Source organism: Ceratotherium simum, chromosome 38 (assembly GCF_057802395.1).
Source record: "Ceratotherium simum simum isolate JZ-2026a chromosome 38, ASM5780239v1, whole genome shotgun sequence".
NCBI classification, from domain to species: domain Eukaryota; kingdom Metazoa; phylum Chordata; class Mammalia; order Perissodactyla; family Rhinocerotidae; genus Ceratotherium; species Ceratotherium simum.
This window is the reverse complement of record NC_141937.1, coordinates 17,522,090-17,543,586: the sequence shown is the minus strand read 5'-3', so window position 1 is coordinate 17,543,586 and position 21,497 is coordinate 17,522,090. Positions and strand designations below refer to the sequence as shown.

Sequence of the window (21,497 nt, the reverse complement as noted above, 5' to 3'; positions counted from 1 at the left end):
AGAGTACAAGAAAATTGAGATAATCATTTTCTTGACTAAGCACACTGCTGCCAAGCCATATTGGATCAGAGTAATTTCGCATGTACCCTGCAGACAGACATTCACACCAGCTGCCTTCCACCTCTACATAACTGAGACTTAAGAGTTGGAAACTTGCCCACAAAAATATCATAACTGGCTCAGAGCACACAGACATCCAGCCAGTTGTTGTTCTTGTTAATTGTGTGAGCCACCTCCTTCTCATTCAAACTGAAACAAAATGAAAAGGAGGAAGGAGAGGCTGGGCCACTTCTTCCACGCTCAACCTTGATCATCTATTTTTATCCTTAGTCAAATTTGATGCGGAAGCTATAGTTCGGATTTTATTGCTACAAAAAAAAATATGTCCTAAAATAGAGATGTTAGAAACAAAATTTAGGTGAGGTTAAAGGACTCCATTTCCTGCTTCCATACAACAGGTGGAATTTCATAGGAATCCTAGCCCTTTTCTTTTTTCTTTTTTTTTTTTTTTGGTGAGGAAGATCAGCCCTGAGCTAACATCCATGCTAATCCTCCTCTTTTTGCTGAGGAAGACCGGCCCTGAGCTAACATCTACTGCCAATCCTCCTTTTTCTCCCCAAAGCCCCAGTAGATAGTTGTAAGTCATAGTTGCACATCCTTCTAGTTGCTGTATGTGGGACGCAGCCTCAGCGTGGCCTGACAAGCGGTGCGTCAGTGCGCGCCCGGGATCCGAACCTGAGCTGCCAGTAGCGGAGCGCTCGCACTTAACTGCTAAGACACGGGGCCGGCCCCCCTAGCCCTTGTCTCTTTCTCTTTTTCCCACTGTTTCTGAAGGAGACAGGGAAAGAACCTACCTAAAGAGCAAAAGATGGATCGTGACCCAAAGCCCTCCCTGCAGATGCTTCCAGAAGGGAATACGAAGAGCTCTGGGAAACCAAGGAAGCCACTGTGTTCTGTAACCCACACTTGGCTTCTCTTTCTATATTTCACTGATGAACTCGTGCTCTGAAATAAACTTCAAAAAAATTATACCTCTGCCCAAGGTCTCCATCACCAGGTCTTTGCAAAATTAAATAAAACACAGCAACAAATCACGATCATCAAAGGTAAACAATTTACACCCTTGAGAAAAGGGACAAGCTAACCTTCAGGACTGCACTGGAACAAATGGTCATTGTTTCAATGCTCTTGTTATTTGCTTTTTTGCCTGCCATTTCTGCCTGTCTTCTGAACTCTTGGGGTCAACTAAGTCATTTGGGCTAGAGTCAGCTGATCTGCTAAAGTCACTTCAAGTAAATATACCTTGAACAATGTATATTATCTCCACGCATCAATTTCTTCCTCTGGAAATAGACTTTCCTATGCCCACACATTTCCTTTGAGGGATATGGAATACTAATGCAAATAGTAATATGGATTATTAAATACCACAGATCTGCTCTCCCATTAGACTATTCCCAATTATCAATATTAATATTTTCATCAAATATATACCCTCAAAATTTCTTTTCAGGCCTTTAGTTATGGCTTTTACATTGTTTCCATAATCTATAGAAGCAGTCATATAAAAGATAAGAATTCTGCTCTCAGTGACCCTGAACTTGCTGCTTACTCCAAGCTCTGTGCCTTCTTTGCTTGTACTGTTGTCCCAACTCAGCATCAACACTGTCCTGGATCCCAATAATCTAAACAGGAAGCCCCTTTCGAGAGAGAGATTGAGTATAATCTTTTCCAAGACAGACTTTCCTGGACTCAACCACTCCATTCTCTCTCTTTTGCTGTCCACTTCCATGTGCTTACCACCTGGCCACACCATTGTTTTCCAGACTGTGGGTCATAATCCATCAGCAGGTTGTGAAATCAGTTCAGAGGGTTTCTATCAGCATTTTTTGAATCTCAAACATCAAAAATATCAGAACACGGGGCCGGCCCAGTGGCATAGTAGTTAAGTTCACGCGCTCCACTTCTGCGGCCCGGGGTTTGCAGTTTCAGATCCCAGGCGTGGACCTACACACTCCTTATCAAGCCGTGCTGTGGCAGGCATCCCACATACAAAGTAGAGAAAGATGGGTTTGGACGTTAGCCCAGGGCCAATCTTCCTCAGCAAAAAGAGGAGGATTGGCAACAGATGTTAGCTCAGGGCTAATCTTCCTCACCAAAAAAAAAAATCAGAATGCATTACATACAGAAATTAAGTATTGATTTATAAAACATATGTATAATTTTGTAATATTTAGTTCACACACACACTCACACACACACATATACTAAGTAATGATGTAAAGTCCATTTCTCATTGTGGGTGCAAGCCAAAAAAAAAATCCGATAGCCACTGGCTATACCATAGCATGAAGTATTTGATTTATATAGACTCTCTTCCCTCTGTCTTCTCACCTTACGGATAGCATTTTATCCCTCCAAGTATATTTTAAATTCTTCAAAGACAAGGATCATATCTTTCATCTTTTATATTTCTTTCTAGGAACCTACCCTCCAGATTGCTTTGCTTGCAAGTTTCACACATGTGTGAAAACAAACAAGCCAAACTCAAAGACCTGGAATTCTAATGGGGGAAGGGGGTGGGTAACACAACAAACACATATAAACAAATAAAAATTAATAAACTATCAACCTGAAAATCAAGGAAACCAAAAAGATGACTGGTTGTATTTTGTTTTGTTTTGTTTCCTGTTGGTGAGGGGAGGAATCCCCTCAGAGCCCCAGAAGATGGAGGAGTTGGTGGAGGCTAGAATTGTCAGAGAAGGCTTCATGGGAAAGCCTTGAAGAGCAGCCTTTTGAGAAGGCATGGAGCAAGAATCAGTCTGGAGCACACAGAGGGGAGAGGAGGCCACAGAGATGCTGGTGTTTGTTGGTAGAGCTGGAAACAGATCATGATGCACCCAGTGCAGCAGTGGACCCACAGCTGGTTACAGTCAGACCGTGATGACTGCCAGGGAAGCTAGAACTCGCCAAACCCTCCCCGCCTCTCTTCCTTGCCTTTTTCCCCAATAGTACTTAATTACTGTACTATATGTTTTTTATGTTTATTATTATATATTTTATTTTTATGTCTATTTACTTTGTTTACTGTCTGTCTTTCCCCACTAAAACATAAGTTTCAAGAGGGCGAGAATTTCTTTGTGGAATCCTCAGTGCCTAAAATAGCACCTAGCATATATTAAGTGTTCAATACATATTTGTGGAAAAAAAGAACATATAGAGGAACACCTAAAATGAATAATCCAAACCAGACCTCAAGGGGAAAAGAAACGAGCCTTCTAAAACCACATTACTATGTTCTTCGTAGAAATAACATCCTTCCCCCATGGTTAGCATAGTATTTAAACCAAAAAGGGTGGCTCTATTCGAGGTTAACTTTGGGTAACAAGGGGCCATAAGACAGCAATATCTTCTTGAGCAATTTCAGTGGCCATGTAACTATCAGCTTCTACACCTTGTATTTCTGATATCTCCTCTAGAAGTGGCACTGAAAATTCAGACTTTTATCACCTAGATTTCGTCTTTAAGATCTCTGGTGTTTCTTCCCAATTTTTCTATGCTGCCATTCTAAAGTATGATTTAACCACAATACATTGGTCCTTCCTTCCGCTGTCTGCAAGATTTGACTGAGACAATACAGCATTGGCCTTCTCTAAACGCCTCTTTTGACACTGCATTAGTTATCTATTGCTGCCTAACAAATTACCCCACAATTTAGTGGCTTAGAACAACAAACATTTATCTCAGTTTTTGTGAGTCAAGAATCGAAGCAAGGCTTAGCTGAGTCCTCAAGCTCAGGCTCTCTCACAAAGCTGCAGTCAAGGTATCAGCCAGGGCTGCAGTCAAGCTCAACTGGGGGAAGATCCGCTTCCAAACTCACTCCTGAGGGTGTTGGCAGTGTTCAACTCCTCGGGACTGCTGGCCAGAGGCCTCCCTCAGTTCCTTATCATGCGAGCCTCTGCACAGGGCAGCTGACTTCTGCGTGAGCAAATGAGAGAGCAGGACAGGGTAAGCAAACCAGTCTTTTTGTAACCTAATCTCAGAAGTGATATTCGTCACTTTTGCTGCACTCTATTGCTCAGAAGCAAGTCACCAGGTTCAGTCCACACACGAGGGGAGAGGATTATGCAAGGGCATGAATACCAGGGGATGGGGATCATTGAAAACTATCTTAGATGCTGCCTAGCACAAGTATGTTAATATATGGTTTATAATCCACATTCTAATTCTTAAGGGCTTCAAGTGTAATTTATAAGACAAGAAGTGTGGATTGTGGTAATCATTTCACAATGTGTACATATATCAAAACATCAGTCTTTGTACATCATAAATATATACAATTTTTATTTGTCAACTATACCTCAATAAAGCTGGGAGGAAAAAATAAGAAGAATGAGAAAATGTACAAACTTGTTCTTTCTAATTTACTGTTTCAACGAGTCAATTTTTGATGATCTTGGATGATTAAATCTCTTGAATTTAAAATAACTTGCAACATGATCTTTACTTAAACTGTTCAATCTTCTGTGTTCAAAACACCATTGACATTTAGAACAAGCACAATCAGGGTAGTAGGTTATCAGACCTAAGGGCCTGCTTCGAGGATACCTAATTTTTTAAGTACTAAGGCTACTGCTATGTCTGTTTCTGGAGTTAATTTTGATTGATGTTGATTTCTCTCTCAAGATTCCTCCTCCTCCTTTATTTCCACTTAGAACAATTTCTACCAAGAGTACCCTGAGGAACACTTATATAAGACGTGCCTCTATTTCTGTGATTAAATAAGTCTAGGAAACACTATATTTTATGAGTCATAATATGTATTAGCATAGTAAAGACCCTAAGAAATCCAGGAGTAAAGAAACTTGCTTACTCTCAACTTAGAATTTCCCAAGTCTGTGCAACCTATAAATCCCCTTGCATGTAATACGCATTAACATCTTGTGAAACTAGGGTTCAGCTAAACTAGGAAACTAGGGTTCCCTATTTTGGGGAAATAGTGCCTTAGAGAAAAAAATATCTACTTCTATCCTTAGCATTCAAGTGAGTTGATGCAATAGTGAAAATTCACTTGAAAAGGTAGACGTTGGATCCCTCTTGTAAACAACCAGTTCTTTAGAAAACGTCTTGGGAAACATCTTTAAAACTCCATAAACTCCAACTGTTATAATGCTATAAATGCATTAAGTACGAATTCTAAATGATATCAGACAGTCAAATATACACAATACTACTTCCATTTTCGGAAACGTCAATTATACTAGCGGTGTTCCATTGAAGAACAAAAATTAGTGTCAACAACATAGCAAGGACTACTTTTTTTAAAATGGGAAGACATCATTACCAATATTATAACCAGAACCAACTTCCAACTTTTGTTCAGAACCTTTGATATAATAAATACTACAGAATCTAGAAATATATTGCCCGTACCCACTGAATACAGGGACTTTTCTTTTTTTAAAAATCTTTCTTTACAATCACTTGAATAATCAGTTTCACCTTTAGTCCAGTAATAAGGACTGTGATGTTTATTTCTGGAGGTAATTTTGATTGGTCTTGAATAGAGTTCCCTCTCAAGATTTCCTTTGCTCCTGAAGAATATTTGTTCTGAGTCCTCAAATCCAAACATGGCACTGCATGGATTAAAGATGGCCACAAGTGGCCACTTCTCTTCAAGAGGTGGAGTCTACCTCGCCTCCCCTCAAATCTGACCTGGCCTGGGACGCGCTTTGACCAATTAGAGATGCGGCAAAAGTGATGTTGCTCCAGTTCGGATCCTAGCTTCTGTTTTTACCCTCTTCAAAGCCACCACTGTACCTTAAAGGAACTTGAGCTCAACCATGGCAAGATGAGAGGCCATAGCTCATGTGATGAGAGGTGACAAAGCCTTTCTCCTTGGCCAAACTTGAGTCAGGCTCCTCTGAGCCCTCTTTTTGACTAGGTCCTGACAGTGGACTCTGTCCTTGGCCTGCTTAGTCCAGTTTTAGCAAAAATTCCACTGAGTCAGTTCTGCTGACTCAGTTTATCAAAAATCCCTCATTCTTGGTATCTGATCACCCTCATACCTTATCCCCTTGGCCTGCCTTCAGCGAGAATCCTGTAAGTCAGTTTAGTCAGAATCTCCCTACTCCTGATGTTTCCTCTTAGTAATTTTCCATCCACTAACCGCCATCTGGCTCCTTGGCTATAAATTCCTACTTTTCCTTGTATTCGGAGTTAAGCCTGGTCTCTCTCCTCTGCTACAAAACCCTGCTATAGTAATCCCCCTGAATAAAGTCTGCCTTCACATCTTTTTTTTTTTCCATCTAGCCCTATCTTGTATTATTTATTTTATTTTGTTTTATTGAGGTCACATTGGTTTATAACATTGTGTAAAGTTCAGGTGTACTTTATTATATTGTGTCTTCTACGTAGACTACATCATGTTCGCCAACAAAAGTCTAGTTTGCATCCATCACCGTACATATATGCCCCTTTACCCCTTTCGACCTCCCCCCACCTCCTTCCCCTCTGATAACCACCAGCCTGTTCTCTGTATCTCTGTGTTTCTTTATCTCTCACATATGAGTAAAATCATATAGTATTTGTCTTTCTCTGTCTAACTTATTTCACTTAGCGTAATATCCTCAAGGTCCATCCATGTTGTCACAAACGGCATGATTTCATCTTTTTTATTGCTGAGTAGTATTCCATTGTGTACGTATATACCACATCTTTTTTATATATTCATCTGTTGATGGGCACCTAGGTTCCTTCTAAGTCTTGGCTATGGTGAATAATGCTGCAACGAACATAGGGGTGCATATATATTTTCGAATTAGTGTTTTCATGTTCTTTGGATAAATACCTAGAAGTTGAATAGCAGAATTATATGGTATTTCTATTTTTTTAAGAAATCTCCATTCTGTTTTCCATAGTAGCTGCATTAGTTTGCATTCCCACCAGCCGGTGTATGAGGTTTCCCTTTTCTCCATATCGTCTCCAACACTTGTTATTTCTCTTCTTGTGAATTATAGCCATTCTGACAGGTATGATGTGCTATCTCATTGTAGTTTTGATTTGCATTTCCCTAATAATTAGCGATGTTGAACATCTTTTCATGTGCCTGTTGGCCATTTGTAAATCTTCTTTGGAAAAGATTTGTTCATATTCTTTGCCCATTTTATGATCAGATTGTTCATTTTTTTTATTGTTGAGTTGTATGAGTTCTTTAAATATTTTGGAAATTAACCCCTTATTGGATATATGATCTGCAAATATTTTCTCCCAGTTGGTGGGTTTCTTTGATGTGCAGAAGCTTTTTAGTTTGATGTAGTCCCATTTGTTTATTTTTTCTTTTGTTTTCCTTGCTGGAGGAGACATGGTATTCAAAAATATACTGCTAAGACTGATGTCAAAGAGCATACTGCATATATTTTCTCCTAGAAGTTTTATGGTTTCAGGTCTTACATTTAAGTCTTTAATCCATTTTGAGTTAATTTTTGTGTATGGTGTAAGATAATGGTCTACTTTCATTCTTTTGCATGTGGCTGTCCAGTTTTCCCAACATCATTTATTGAAGAGACTTTTCTTTCTCCATTGTATGTTCTTAGCTCCTTTGTTGAAAATTAGCTGTCTGTAGATGTGTGGTTTTATTTCTGGGCTCTCCATTGATCTGTGTGTCTGTTTTTGTGCCAGTACCGTGCTGTTTTGGTTCCTATAGCTTTGTAGTATATTTTGAATTCAGGGAGTGTGATACCTCCAGCTTTGTTCTTTTTTCTCAGGATTCCTTTGGCTATTCGAGGTCTTTTGTTGTTCCATATAAATTTTAAGACTTTTTGTTCTATTTCTGTGAAAAATATCCTTGGGATTTTGATTGGGATTACATTGAATCTGTAGATTGCTTTAGGTAATATAGACATTTTGACTATGTTTATTCTTCCAATCCATGAGCACAAAAACCTTTCCCTTTCTTTATGTCTTCTTTGATTTCTTCCAATAACGTCTTATAGTTTTCAGTGTATAGGTCTTTCACCTACTTGGTTAAATTTATTCCTAGGTATTTTACTCTTTTTGTTGCAATTGTAAATGAGACTGTATTCTTGATTTCTCTTCTGCTAGTTTGTTGTTAGTGTACAGAAATGAAAGTGATTTTTCTATGTTGATTCTGTATCCTGCAACTTCACTGTAATTGTTAATTATTTCTAATAAGTTTTTTTTTTGGTGGATTCTTTAGGGTTTATGTATATAGAATCATGTCATCCACAAATAGTGACAGTTTTACTTCTCCTTTTCCAATTTGGATCCCTTTTATTTCTTTTTCTTGCCTAATTGCTCTAGCTAGGACTTCCAAAACTATGTTGTCTTGTCCTTGTCTTTTTTCTGTTCTTGGAGGAATAGCTTTCAGTTTTTCACCATTGAATACAATGTTACTTGTGGGTTTGTCATATATGGCCTTTATTATGTTGAGGTACTTTCCATCCATACCCATTTTATTGAGAGTTTTCGTCATCAATGGATGTTCAATCCTGTCAAATGCTTTCTCTATGTCTTTTGAGATGATCATGTGATTTTTATTCTTCATTTTGTTAATTTGACGTGTCACATTGATTGATTTGTGGATGTTGAACCACTTCTGTGTCCCTGGAATAAATCCCACTTGATCATGGTGAATGATCCTTTTAATGTATTATTGTATTCGATTTGCTAATATTTTGTTGAGGATTTTTGCATCTATGTTCATCAGCAATATTGGCCTGTAATTTTCCTTTTTTGTGTTGTCCTTGTCTGGCTTTGGTATGAGAGTAATGTTGGCCTCATAAAATGAGTTAGGAAGTTTCCCATCCTCTTTAATTTGTTGGAAGAAGTTTAGAAGGATAGGTATTAAATCTTTGAATGTTTGGTAGAATTCATGAGAAAAACTGTCTGGTCCTGGACTTTTGTTTTTTGGGAGGTTTTTGATTACTATTTCAATCTCTTTGCTTGTGATTGGTCTATTCAGATTCTCCTTTTCTTCTTGATTCAGTTTTGGGAGGTTGTATGATTCTAAGAATTTATTCATTTCTTATAGGTTATCCAATTTGTTGGCATATAGATTTTTCATAGTATTCTCTTATAATCCTTTGTATTTCTGTTGTATCTGTCATAATTTCTCCACTTTCATTTCTGATTTTATTTATTTGAGCCTTCTCTCTTTTTTTCTTGGTGAGTCTAAATAAAGGCTTGTCAATTTTGTTTATCTTTTCAAAGAACTAGCTCTTAGTTTCATTAATCCTTTCTAATGTTTTATTAGTCTCATTTCATTTATTTCTGCTCTGATTTTTATTTCCTTCTTTCTACTGACTTTGGGCTTTGTTTGTTCTACATTTTTCTAGTTCTTTTAGGTATAGTGTTAGATTGTTTATTTGAGATTTTTGTTTCTTGAGGTAGGCCTGTATTGCTATAAACTTCCCTCTTACTACTGCTTTTGCTGCATCCCATAAGTTTTGGTATGTTGTGTTTTCATTTGCATTTGTCTCCAGATGTTTTTTGATTTCTCCTTTTATTTCTTCATTGATCCAATAGTTGTTCAGTAGCATGCTGTTTAGTCTCCACATATTTTTGACTTTTCCAGCTTTTTTTTTGTAGTTGATTTCTAGTTTCATACCACTATGGATGGAAAAGATGCTTGATATGATTTCAATCTTCTTAAAATTTATTGAGGTTTGTTTTGTTTCCCTGCGTATGGTCTATCATTGAGAACATTCCATTTGCCCTGGAGAAAGATGTGTATTTTGCTGCTTTTGGATGGAATGTTCTGTATATAGCTATTAAGTCCATCTGGTCTAGTGTTTCACTTAGAGCCAATGTTTCCTTGTTGACTATCTCTTGATGATCTATCCATTGATTTAAGTAGAGTGCTAAAGCCCCCTACTATCATTGTGTTTCTGTCAATTTCTCCCTTTAGGTCTGTTAATAGTTGCTTTATATATTTTGGTGTTTGTATGATAGGTGCATATATATGTTAATAAGTGTTATGTCTTCTAAGCGTAATGTCCCTTTTATCATTATATAATGTCCATCTTTGTCTCTTTTTTGGCTTGACGTCTATTTTGTCTGACATAAGTATAGCTACACCTGCTTTCTTTTGGTTGCCATTTGCTTGGAGTATCATCTTCCATCCCTTCCTTCTGAGCCTATGTTTGTCCTTAGAGATGAGATATGTTTCCTGGAGGCAGTATACTATTGGATATTATTTTTTAATCGATCCAGCCACTCTGTGTCTTTTGATTGGTGAATTCAATCCACTTACATTTAGAATGATTATTGATTTATGAGGACTTAATACTGCCATTTTATCTTTTGTTTTCTGGTTGTTCTATATTTCCATTGTTGCTTTTTCCTTGTATTTCTGTCTGCCATTTCAGTTTGGTGGTTTTCTGTGATGTTTTTCTCGGTTTCCTCTTTATTTGTGATTTGTGACTCTTCTCTGATTTTTTGTTTTTTGGTTACCCTGAGGATTGCATAAAAGAGCTCATAAATGAGATAGTCCTTTTTCTGCTACTAGCATCTTATCTCCATTAGCCTAGGCAGATTCTGTCTTTTTCCTCTTCCCCTTCCATGTTTTTTTGTCACAAATTATCCTTTTTTGTGTGTGCTGTGAGTTTGTCACCAAATTGAAGTGGTTATAGTTATTTTTGATGCTTTCTTTCCCTTTAGACTTTATTTTATAGTTGGTTACTAACCTATTCTAATATAGAGTTGCAATTTTCTGATTCTGTCTGTTTATTACCTTGCTCAAAGCTTTGTAAACCTTTGCCTTTTGCGTCAAGCAGGAGGGCTCCTTTCAACTTTTTCTTGTACAGCAGCTCTAGTGGTGGTGAATTCCCCAGCTTTTGTTTGTCTTGGAAAGCCTTTATTTCTCTTTCATATCTGAAGGATACCTTTGCTGGAGAAAGTATTCTTTTTGTCTTTCAATATTTTGAATATATCTTTCCACTTTCTCCTAGCTAGTAGAGTTTCTGCTGAGAAATCCACGATAGCCTGATGGGACTTCCTTTGAAAGTTATTTTCTTCTTTCTGGCTGCCCTTAATATTCTTTCTTTGTCATTGACTTTTGACAGTTTTCAAATAATGTGTCTTGGAGAAGGTCTTTTTGCACTGAGATAATTAGGAATTTTATTAGATTCATGTACTTGTATATCCAGTTCCTTCCCCAGGTTTGGGAAGTTCTCAGCTATTATTTCTTTGAATAAGCTCTCTGAGCCTCTCTCTCTTCTCCTCCTGAGATATCCATTATCCTTATGTTCCTTTTCCAATTGAGTTGGGTATTTCTCATAGAATTTCTTCATTTTTAAAAAATCTTAGTTCTCTCTCCTCTTCCATGTGAATCTATTCTAAGTTTCTATCTTTGAGCTCGCTAATTCTCTCTTCCATGTGGTCTGCTCTATTTCCAATGCTTTCTACTTTATTTTTCATCTCGTTAATTGTGTTCTTCATCTCCAGAATTTCTGTTTGGTTTTTTTTTTTTTTAGAGTTTTAGTCTCTTTGGTGAAGTACTTCTTCTGTTCATTAATTTTATTCCTGAGCTGATTGAACTGTCTTTCTGAGCATTCCTGTAACTCATTGAGTTTCTTCATGACAGCTATTTTGAATTCTCTGTCAGATAGATTCTAATCTGCTGTGACTCCAAGTTTGGTTTCTGGATAGTTGTCATTCTCTTTCTGTTCTTCTGTGTTACTGTAGTTCTTTATGGTGCTTGATGAGTTTATCCTCTGCCAGCACCTTTGTGGTAGTAAACACTTTTCTTATTTGGGCACAGCTTTGGTTACTTTGGTTACTTTTGTTCTGAGCTGCTTCTGGTTGTATTTGAGACCCTGCACTTTCGACCCTCCACTGCCTCTGCCAGAGGCATTGTCAGTGCCCTCCTTCTGCAGCTTGTGCCTCTGAGGTTGCTGATGCGTTACTGTTTATGAGTTCACTGCAGTGTCAGATGTCACCACTGGGGTCACCAGGCTGTGAGCACTTCTGCTGCTTCTGGGGTTGCCTGGGTCTTGTGTTCCTCCACTGGCTCTCTGCAGGCTTTCCAGGTGCTCAGGTGCTGCTGCCCCATGCACCAACTGCACTGCTATTCCCAGGTTGTCTGAGGGTGCTGGCAGCACCACTGCCAGGGGTGCTGGGTTCGCAGATGCTGCTGTTGCTGCCAGGGGACTGGGGTCTTGTATGCAGCCCCCATTCCTGGTAGAGCTAGTGTTGGGGGTGCCACCACTGGAGGCTTGGTCATAGGTTCTGCTGTGCTTCCTGAAGCCTCAGGTCACAGGTGCCACCTGCCAACACTGGGGGAAGGGTGGGGCCTAAGCCATGAGTGCTGTTGCTGCTCCTGTAGCCTCTGGTTGCTTGCACGTGCTGGTATGCTTTTTGAAACCTCAGGTCAGGGCACTACTGCCACTGCTGGTGGTATCCATGTCTTGGATACAGCTCTTGATGTTGGGAAGACTGGCATCACTGCCAGGGAGGGGGAATGGGCTGGGTTGCTAGCACCTCTCTGTGTCCTGAAGCCTCGGTATATGTGCACCACCAGCCATGCCAGTGGGGTGGGGGGCAGGGGCTAAACTGCAAGGGTTGTTGTTGCTCCTGCAGCCTCTGGTTCCTGGTGCACATCAGTGTGCTTTTTTTTTTTTTTTTTTTTTTTTTTTAAAGATTTTATTTATTTTATTTTTCCCCCCAAAGCCCCAGTGGATAGTTGTATGTCGTAGCTGCACATCCTTCTAGTTGCTGTATGCGGGACTCGGCCTCAGGATGAACGGAGAAGTGGTGCCTCGATGCGCACCCGGGATCCGAACCCGGGCCACCAGCATCGCAGCGCGCGCACTTAACCACCAAGCCACAGGGCCGGCCCTCAGTGTGCTTTTTGAAATCTCAGGTTAGGGCAATACTGCTGCCTTTCCATCTTTAACAAGTGTCATGAATACATTTTTCTTTAGCAAAAGATCCTGGGCACCTGGAAGGTGAGAAGCCATCTTTGATATTCCAGCCTCAGCCAAGCTCCTAGCTCAGTGGTTCTCAACGGGCAATTTTGCCCCCAAAGAACGTTTTTGGTTGTCACTTCCAGCATCTAAGAGGCAGAGGCCAAGGATGCCACTAAACATCCTACAATGTACAGGGCGGTCCCTCAGCAAAGAATTATCCAGCCCTAAATGTAGCACCAAGGTTAAGAAATCCTATCCAACCTGAATGTGGCTGTATGAGTCACCATAGCTTCGCCACATGCAGCAGATTGCCTGGATGAGCCCAGTGAACATGCAGAATTGTGAGAAATAATACAAGCCACTGTTTTAAGCAACAATTGAGATAGTTTCAATGGTGTGCTATTATTAAACCACTGAAGAGAAGGGAGGAAGGGGACCCTGATTTGCAGCATTTGCATTTGTCCGTAGTATTAAATACTCCTACAATGGCCAATTTTAGGCTACTAATGTGAGCCACTGAACTCAAAGCTGGAAAAAAGTGTGTCCAGGGGCTGGCCCGGTGGCGTAGTGGTTAAATTCGTGCACTCCACTTTGGCGGCCCAGGGTTCGCAGGTTCAGATCCGGGGCGCGGACCTATGCACCACTTATCAAGCCATGCTGTGGCAGGCATCCCACATATAAAGTAGAGGAAAACAGGCACGGATGTTAGCCCAGGGCCATTCAGCCTCAGCAAAAAGAGGAGGATTGGCAACAGATGTTAGCTCAGGGCTGATCTTCCTCATGAAAAGAAAAAGTGTGTCCAGTCAGCTCCATGAGCCAGTAGGACTTGGTTACTTTGTAACAGACAACTGAGGCAACATCTCATGTACAATGTCTTTTATGTCTGAGTTCTAGGCACGGGCATGTCTTATGCTCAGATAACCACCTAGTCAGGGCTCTCTACTTGTATATTGTGGTCACATTTCTATTGGAAGCTTCTCCTTTAAATGCCGAGACATGATGCTGCAGTCTTTCTGGCTTGCGACATTTTTTGTACCATGAAAATGGTCAAATTGGGTTTAGTCAAGAGGCTTCCACAGAGGGTCACAGCATGGACTCCACTCCTAGATAATCCTACAATGCTCTCAAATTTGCAGTGCTGAAGCAAATGGTCCAGTTTGAGATAAAACACCACCCTCACTCAACTGTGAGTTTTCTTTGATTTCATTTCAGAAACCTCTGAACAATAACTTGAGGAGCTGGGCAAAAGTGGGAGGAGGGGTGGTGAGAGGGCTACCTACGCTGGGTAGGTAGGCCCATGCTAGGGCATGCTTTTGTTCAGAAATAAGTTTTTTTCTTTAAGATAGAGGGAATTTCTTCTAACAGATAAGCCCAAAACATTCTATATTATTCCCTTGAGCAGCCATTTCTCAGGTTTCAGAGTGGACACTGGACTTAGTTTCTATTAAAAGTAATCATAGCTTTGTGGCTAGGAGACTATGCATGGAGCCCAACTTCCTGGGTTCCAGTCTTGGCTTACTAGCTCTGTGATCTTGGGCAAGATATTTGTGAAATAGGAATAATAATATTATCTATTTCCAAGCTAAGATAGATGATGTTTGTGAAGTACCTAGCACATAGTAAGCTCTCAATAAATAGTGGCTATTATTATTATTATTATTATTATTATTATTATTATTATTAGCAGGTGCATTTAAAGTCTATATTCACTGTTGCTATTTAATTTTCCTCCTTTTTAACTGTAAATGCTATTGAACTTTCTACTTTTTAATTGTAAACAAGATTTTTTTCTAAAGCAGTGCTAGTTCTAGGTCAAGGATAAACTGTTTTCAGCACACAACTTTAGTCTCATCCAAGAGCAAACCACATCCTACTTCCTGTTGCATGCAAATATGGGTACCTTAAAGGAACAGTCAAAAGCAGGGACCCACACAGAATGCTAAGATTGCAACAGAGCGCACTCTGGTGGACACGGCTGGAAGCCAGGATGGGAGGAGAGCATGAGAAGCAATGCTTTGCCCAAGAGTTTGAGGTTGATTTGTGTGGATATAAGAAGTTATTGCAAGTTACTAGATAAAAAACAAAATGATCAAAACAGTTTCGTTGGAAGAATAGTCTGACAGTAACATTCAGGACTGGTTTGATAGAAAAAGTGGTGACAGGGAAGCTAGGTGAAAAGGTATCATTGCTGGGATGAGATCATGAGAGTTTGGGATTTTGAGGTTAACAAGAGAACCCGGAGGAAAGGATGTATATGCAGACACTTTGAAGGGAGAAATCATAGGACTTAAAGACAAAAATCTTTGATCTTAAAGGCAATCTCATCAACATCTTATTTTGTTAGATCAATACCATGAATTCCAATACCCACAAATAAATTGGTAGCATCTTCTATTCTAGGAAAGCTCATAAGGATAAAAAAGAACCCAATATTTACTATGTTGGTTTGTTTGCTTTTAAAGAACAAAATTTATTTACTATTAATCAAGACTTGAAAGTTCTAGGTAAAATTGGGCATTTTGACATTAAAAGGCATTGCCCAGTTAGCAAGATGTCTTTTGTCCTGACTCTGGATTAAATCAACAATCCTTAGTTCAAGGGTTTCCCAAGTCATTTTTAGGTTTCAGTCTGAGATAAAAGAAATGCCAGACATTTCTTACCAAGCATTCTAGATGTCTCTGTTTCCCAACCTACTACCCAGAGAGGTAGACTTAATTCAACATGTATTTATCCAGTACCAATGATGTGCAAAGGTCTGTAATAGATGTACAGCAAACACCTTTCATTTTCCTTGGTTTATAAGCCATGAAAGTGACATGAGCACAGTGTCAACGGTTGAAAAAGAAAAGGAACTTTAGATTTAGTCCATCTATTCATTCTTGACTCACACAAGGATTATCTTCCACTGTCTTGTTTGTAGGTGACAATTTGATTCACAGTCTTTTCCCTTCGTCTTACCACAGAAGAGAAAATTAGCATTGCTCAAGTTACCAGATGCTTCTTTTCTATTTTATAATGGCAACTTCATTTGGTTTATTTTTTAAAATATTTGCTGAGCGTGTAATGAAGGTCTGTGCCAGATCCAAGTGCAAAGTGATGAAGAAACAATCTTAGTCTACTCTCAAGTTGCTCATAGTCTGGGCAGAGAAAGATGCAGACATGTCTTCATCCTCATGCCTTTCTTCAAAAGAACTTACAGAGAACAAAGAGATGTGCCACACAAGAAAATAAAGCGTGTTAGAAGCAAATGAGAAAGACAAGACAAGGGGAAGGCAGAGATGGGATCACACAATAGAGGTGGGCTGATACACGAGATAAATACAACGAAGGCCTGCGTGTATTTGCTAAGGATCCACCAGTATTTGGCTCTAAGCTTTTTAGCAATCTCTGTAAAAGGAGAGACATGATCAATTACACGATACACATGTTCCACCAGATAAAAGCTTGGAAATAATGTAACTTGTCTTGGTATAAGGCCAAACAAACAAATTCTCAAGGCTCCTGCAAATGCAATACTATGTAATATACAATAGTCTCCCCTTATCCATGGGGTACACATTCCAAGACCCCTAGTGGATGCCTGAAACTGCAGATAGTACCGAACTCTATATAGACTAGGGTTTTTCCTATACATACGTACCTACGATACAGTTTAATTTATAAATTAGGCACAGTAAGAGACTAACAACAGTAACTAATAATAAAGTTGGCTTTGAGGCCATTATTAAGTAAAACGAGGGTTACTTGAATACAAGCACTGCGATGCCACGACAGTCAACCTGATACCTGAGATGGCTACTGAGTGACTAACAGGCGGGTAGCGGATACAGCACGGATCCCCTGGACAAAGGGACAATTCACGTCCCAGGCACGATGGATTTAGTAGGTCTGAGATCTCATCACGATTCTCAGAATGGCGCACAATTTAAAACTTACGAATTGTTTCTTTCTGGGATTTTCCATTTAATATTTTCAGACTGTGGTTGACCGCAAGTAATGACACTGCAGAAAGCAAAAGGGAGGACTACTGTCCTGAAGAACATCCTCAATAATATCCTTACAGCAAATGTAGTGGGGCTATTTCTGATAGTACATCTCAGTATGGGCTGCTGGCTTATCATCAAAGTCCAGTTCAGTAAAAACAACTTTACAGGAGTTCACTTAAGCAGAAAATTTCACTACAATGTAGTAAGTACAGTGATAGAAATATGCATAAACTGCTATGAGAGAACAGAAGGGACATAATTTCGTTGCTCAACGCAATTTCATTATTCAACATTGAAGCAGACATCATCATCAAGGAGAAATTCTGGGAACTTCTATTCAATTTCCAAAGGAAATATTCAGGTTTTGTTGCAGATATCTAAACTGTTTACAACCCCAATTTTTATTATGGACGGAATGTTGTTTTAAAAAGTCTTTCTTGGGGCCAGCCTGGTGGCACAGTGGTTAAGTTTGTGCACTCTGCTTTCGCGGTCCAGGGTTTGCAGGTTCGGATCCCTGGCACAGACCTACGCACCACTTATCAAGCCATGCTGTGGTGGCGTCCCATATAAAGTAGAGGAAGATGGGCACAGATGTTGGCCCAGGGCCAATCTTCCACAGCAAAAGGAGCAGGATTGGCAACGGATATTAGCTCAGGGCTAATCTTCCTCACACACACACACAAAAAGTCTCTCTCATCACAGCAAAATTCACATTAAAAAATCAAAAAACACCTTTAATTCCAAGATTCTCATTTTCTTTGTAGTTTACATGTCTTGGCTCACCTGTAATATTAAATATAATGCATAATAAATTAATAAAATAGAGTCTACCTACCTGAGGGGTGGGTGCCAAAAGAATCAATGAGAGTTTAGAGTTACATCAAGCTTAAAGCAGGCTCCCGCAGAAATCCAAGACCACCGAATCAAAGGAGTCTTTGGGGATTAGTTCTGGTTCCATGCTGAACTGCATTTTAAAAAACGATACGGCCAAGAGTTATATTTCTACCTAATAATAGAAAGAGAAAGAGAAAACAGAAAAGGAAGTTCTCAACATAAAATAACCCAGTTATCTGGTGTCAAAGGAAAAGTCTTAGATTTCTAATCCATTCAATAAAAAGTAGTGACAAGTGTTGGAGGAAAAATTTCTCCTTCTAAGTTCTCTGGCTGGCCTGAGAACTAAATTGACATGAGACAGATTAAGAGGAGAAAATCAAGTTTAATTACCTACTTGCGGGAACCCCCAAAAGATGAGGTTCCCCAACAGTCAGGCAATTGAGGCTTATATGCCATCCTGAGCTAAGGAGAAGTGGGTAGGCATCTGGGACGTCAAAGGGGAGGAAGACAACTCACAGGAAGATGGAAAGAGTAAATGTCTGGTAAATAAATGTTTGCTGTGTGATGCAGAGACAATGGGACACAGAGAGGACTCTGATCAAATAGGCCTTGCTGAGTTTCCCCCATCGACCACACTTAGCTCATGTTCTTTGTAGATATCTCTGGTGATAGCTCTTCTTCCCGGAACAGACCTTTTATCTAAACTCTTTTAGGTAGGTATGGGGGAAGTAAAAAGTAAAACTTCCTGAGTCTGTCTGTTTCTTAAAAATAATCAGCCTAAAATAATCCTCATGTCAAAGAGGCACATTTTGGGGTGGCAGATTTTGCTCCCCTACACAAGATTTGTCTTGAAGGGAAAGAAAAGCAGAAAGAATGTAATACGCTTCTATGGCTAGTTTTATGAAGGTAGTATTTTTCTTCAGTGTTCAGCCAGGTGTGAAAGGGAAGTAGCATTTTCCAGCTTCTTTATACCATGACTAGCTTCCTCATCATCAGGGACAGAGCAGCCCCGGTGAACCGTGCAAGTGAGTGGCAGAAGGGCTTCCACAGCACTATGATTGAACAAAGACCAGATAACAGAGGATAATGTTAAATCTCCACCGATAAAAATGCACAACAAGAGAATGATTGACACAGATGAGAAATCACAAACGACCCTACTTGCAGACCACCAGTCAGAGAGTGTCTGGAAACATTTGCATTGACTTCTCTGTCTCTGAGTACATATGATTAGTTGCTGAGATTACAAAACAATATTTAAAATCTTCACCCACCAGTGCCTTAGATACTAAGGTTGACAATATTTTTGTATGTGACAGAAATAAAAACCAAGTATTTAAAATCCATCTGCCACTCCGTAGAGAGGGTGGATCTTTCAGCTTAAGAGTCTTTTGTTTGCTGAGCATGAATGAAGTCAGCCTCAGTATCACAGAGACCCGAAAACAGAATTAAGTGATGGGAGAGGAGGAGTTGGGGGGAGATACATTTCTATGCATAAGAGAGTGGAAAGGTAGGTTTGGAGGGAGCCAAGAAGGGGAGGAAGCTAGAAGTTTGTTTTTTTTTTGCTGGGGAAGATTGGCCCTGAGCTAACATTTGTTGCCCATCTTCCTCTACTTTATTTGGGGTACCTGCCACAGCATGGCTTTGATTAGCAGTGTGTAGGTCTGCGCCCAGGATCTGAACCTGCAAACCCAGGCTGCCAAAGCAGAGTGCAGGAACTTAACTGCTATGCCACCCAGCCAGCCCGAAGCTGGAGGTTTTACGAAAGAGAGGGAGAAGGAAAGACAGGGAGTAAGAGACTCATCAACGATGGGGAGGGGGAGGAAGATTTGGGGGAGAAAAGAGATTGGGGGAGGAGACCCACCTCATACAATGAAACGTCTTATCCTGTAACCACCTGTCCCAGTCTCCACATACTCACATCTCCACACAGAAAACCACACATAAAATACCAGCCTCTCAGCGCTGGCTTACAGGGTGGATTTCTGTGGGGAAATCGATAGTAGTGTTCAATCCTACTTCACAGCTGGAGTGGAGCAAGCAGATGCTGCCAGGAGAGGACAGGCACGCTCATCCACGACGTTTTCCTAACTCTGTGAGGAATCAGCAGAAGGAGTTGAAAGGCTGAGGGCATCCTGGACTCCACCTCTCTTGGCTATTGATGCATTGAATTTCCGGATCCTGTGGATTCTGCCTCCACTGACTCTCACAAGTCGACCTTCTGTTCTGTTTCCTCTGCTACTTCCCCTATATGACCTTCCCTGACTTCCGGCAGAGCGCAATCTCTCCCACCCCTCAATACCCATCCCTCTTTTCCATGCTTAATTTAGGGCCGTCCTAACTTATATTTGAATTATTCACGAAGACACTGTCTTCCCGAATGCAGCAGCAGCCACACGTGGGCTGCTTTTCTCTCAGCTTTGTAGATTGACAGGGCCTTATACACAAATAGTTTGGGAAATCTTTGTGAAAGCAAAAGAGAGAGAAAGAAAATGGGAAGGAAAGGGGAAGGAAAAGAGAATAGAATGGCATGGAAATTGAATGGAAGGAGAGGAGAGGAAGGAGTTCTATAGCTTATTTTTATGTGGTATATATGACAGGTCTTCAGTACAGGTCTAATTTTATTTCCTCTCAAAATAAGCTTTTTCATGCTCTTTTTTTCCCTCTAACCAGATTCTTATTTTATTTGAAATGAGTGTCTTAGTTGTACCTTCTAAGAACTTAAATCACACAGTATTTATATGTATTCAAATACCAACGTCTAGCCCCAGGTTTTTCCTCTTACTCAAATACCTCTTCTATTTTTTCTCTTTACAATCAATGTTCTTCATTCTTAAGATAATACAAAAGTAGACTAAATAGTTTGGAGACTGTTCAAAATAATTTTATTTTACTGTATACTCCATTTATCCTTCCTGAGTATTGGAGGTACTACATGAAGTCTAGCATGTTATATATTTCTAAAATGATTATTTTTCTCATTCCCGTGGCTCAGAAGAATCTGACAAGACCCTCTGCAGCTGCACTGGTTGTAGTCTTAGGCTGCGACCCTCAGCCAGGTGCAAGAACAATGGCTGCCTATTAATATCCCCCAGGCCAGCTGTTATCCCAACATGTGCAACGCCCAGCAGTGGGGGGGAGGTATCTAGTTTATCTGCAGGCTCCCCTTTTTTGGTAAGGAATAAACCTTGCTGTCAGCTTTGAAATAGCTTCTAATGAGTTAAAAGAAACCAATTATGATTTATGCATATATTTTTCATCCAAAGCACCAATGATAGACACTTTCGGGCCATCCTAACGTAGGAGTTAGATACAGAGCACAGAACTTCAGGCTGCAAATGTCACTGGCAAAATGATGTATGTGATTTCACTCAAGTCTGCAGTGGAAATCAATCTGCCATGAAAGTACTCTGTAATCGGGTCTAATTGACATAATGAATAGGTAAAGCATGAAACAGAAGAACATATTGGCAGGTAAGATGTGAGAGGCACCAAGGGAACACACAGGAAAGGAATCCAAGACCAAAAAGCCAGGTGATATTTCAGTGTTTGTAAGTACTAACAAAGTTGTCTAAGGAACCCCCAATATAGCGTGAGGGGGCTCCAGCTTGCAAACAGGCATACTCTTCATCCTCTCGTGTTTAAGTTAGCACCTTATTCAAAAAGACTCGATGAACTGAATTATCATCTAAAATCAGAAAGGTGGCAGAAACCAATTATTTTATTCCAGGTCATATCATCTTATGTT

At 39.9% G+C, this 21,497-nt stretch overlaps 1 protein-coding gene across 1 annotated transcript in view; it reads right to left on the bottom strand.

The window, feature by feature from the left end:
* The window catches only part of HECA (HECA ribonucleoprotein granule regulator), a 46,091-nt gene extending 44,877 nt beyond the window's left edge, over nt 1–1,214 (bottom strand). Inside the window, exon 1 of the mRNA XM_087424962.1 lies at nt 1,146–1,214. Within this exon, the coding sequence (XP_087281088.1) occupies nt 1,146–1,214 (69 nt within the window). The remainder of the gene's footprint in view (nt 1–1,145) is intronic.
* Nucleotides 1,215–21,497: the final 20,283 nt, after the last annotated feature.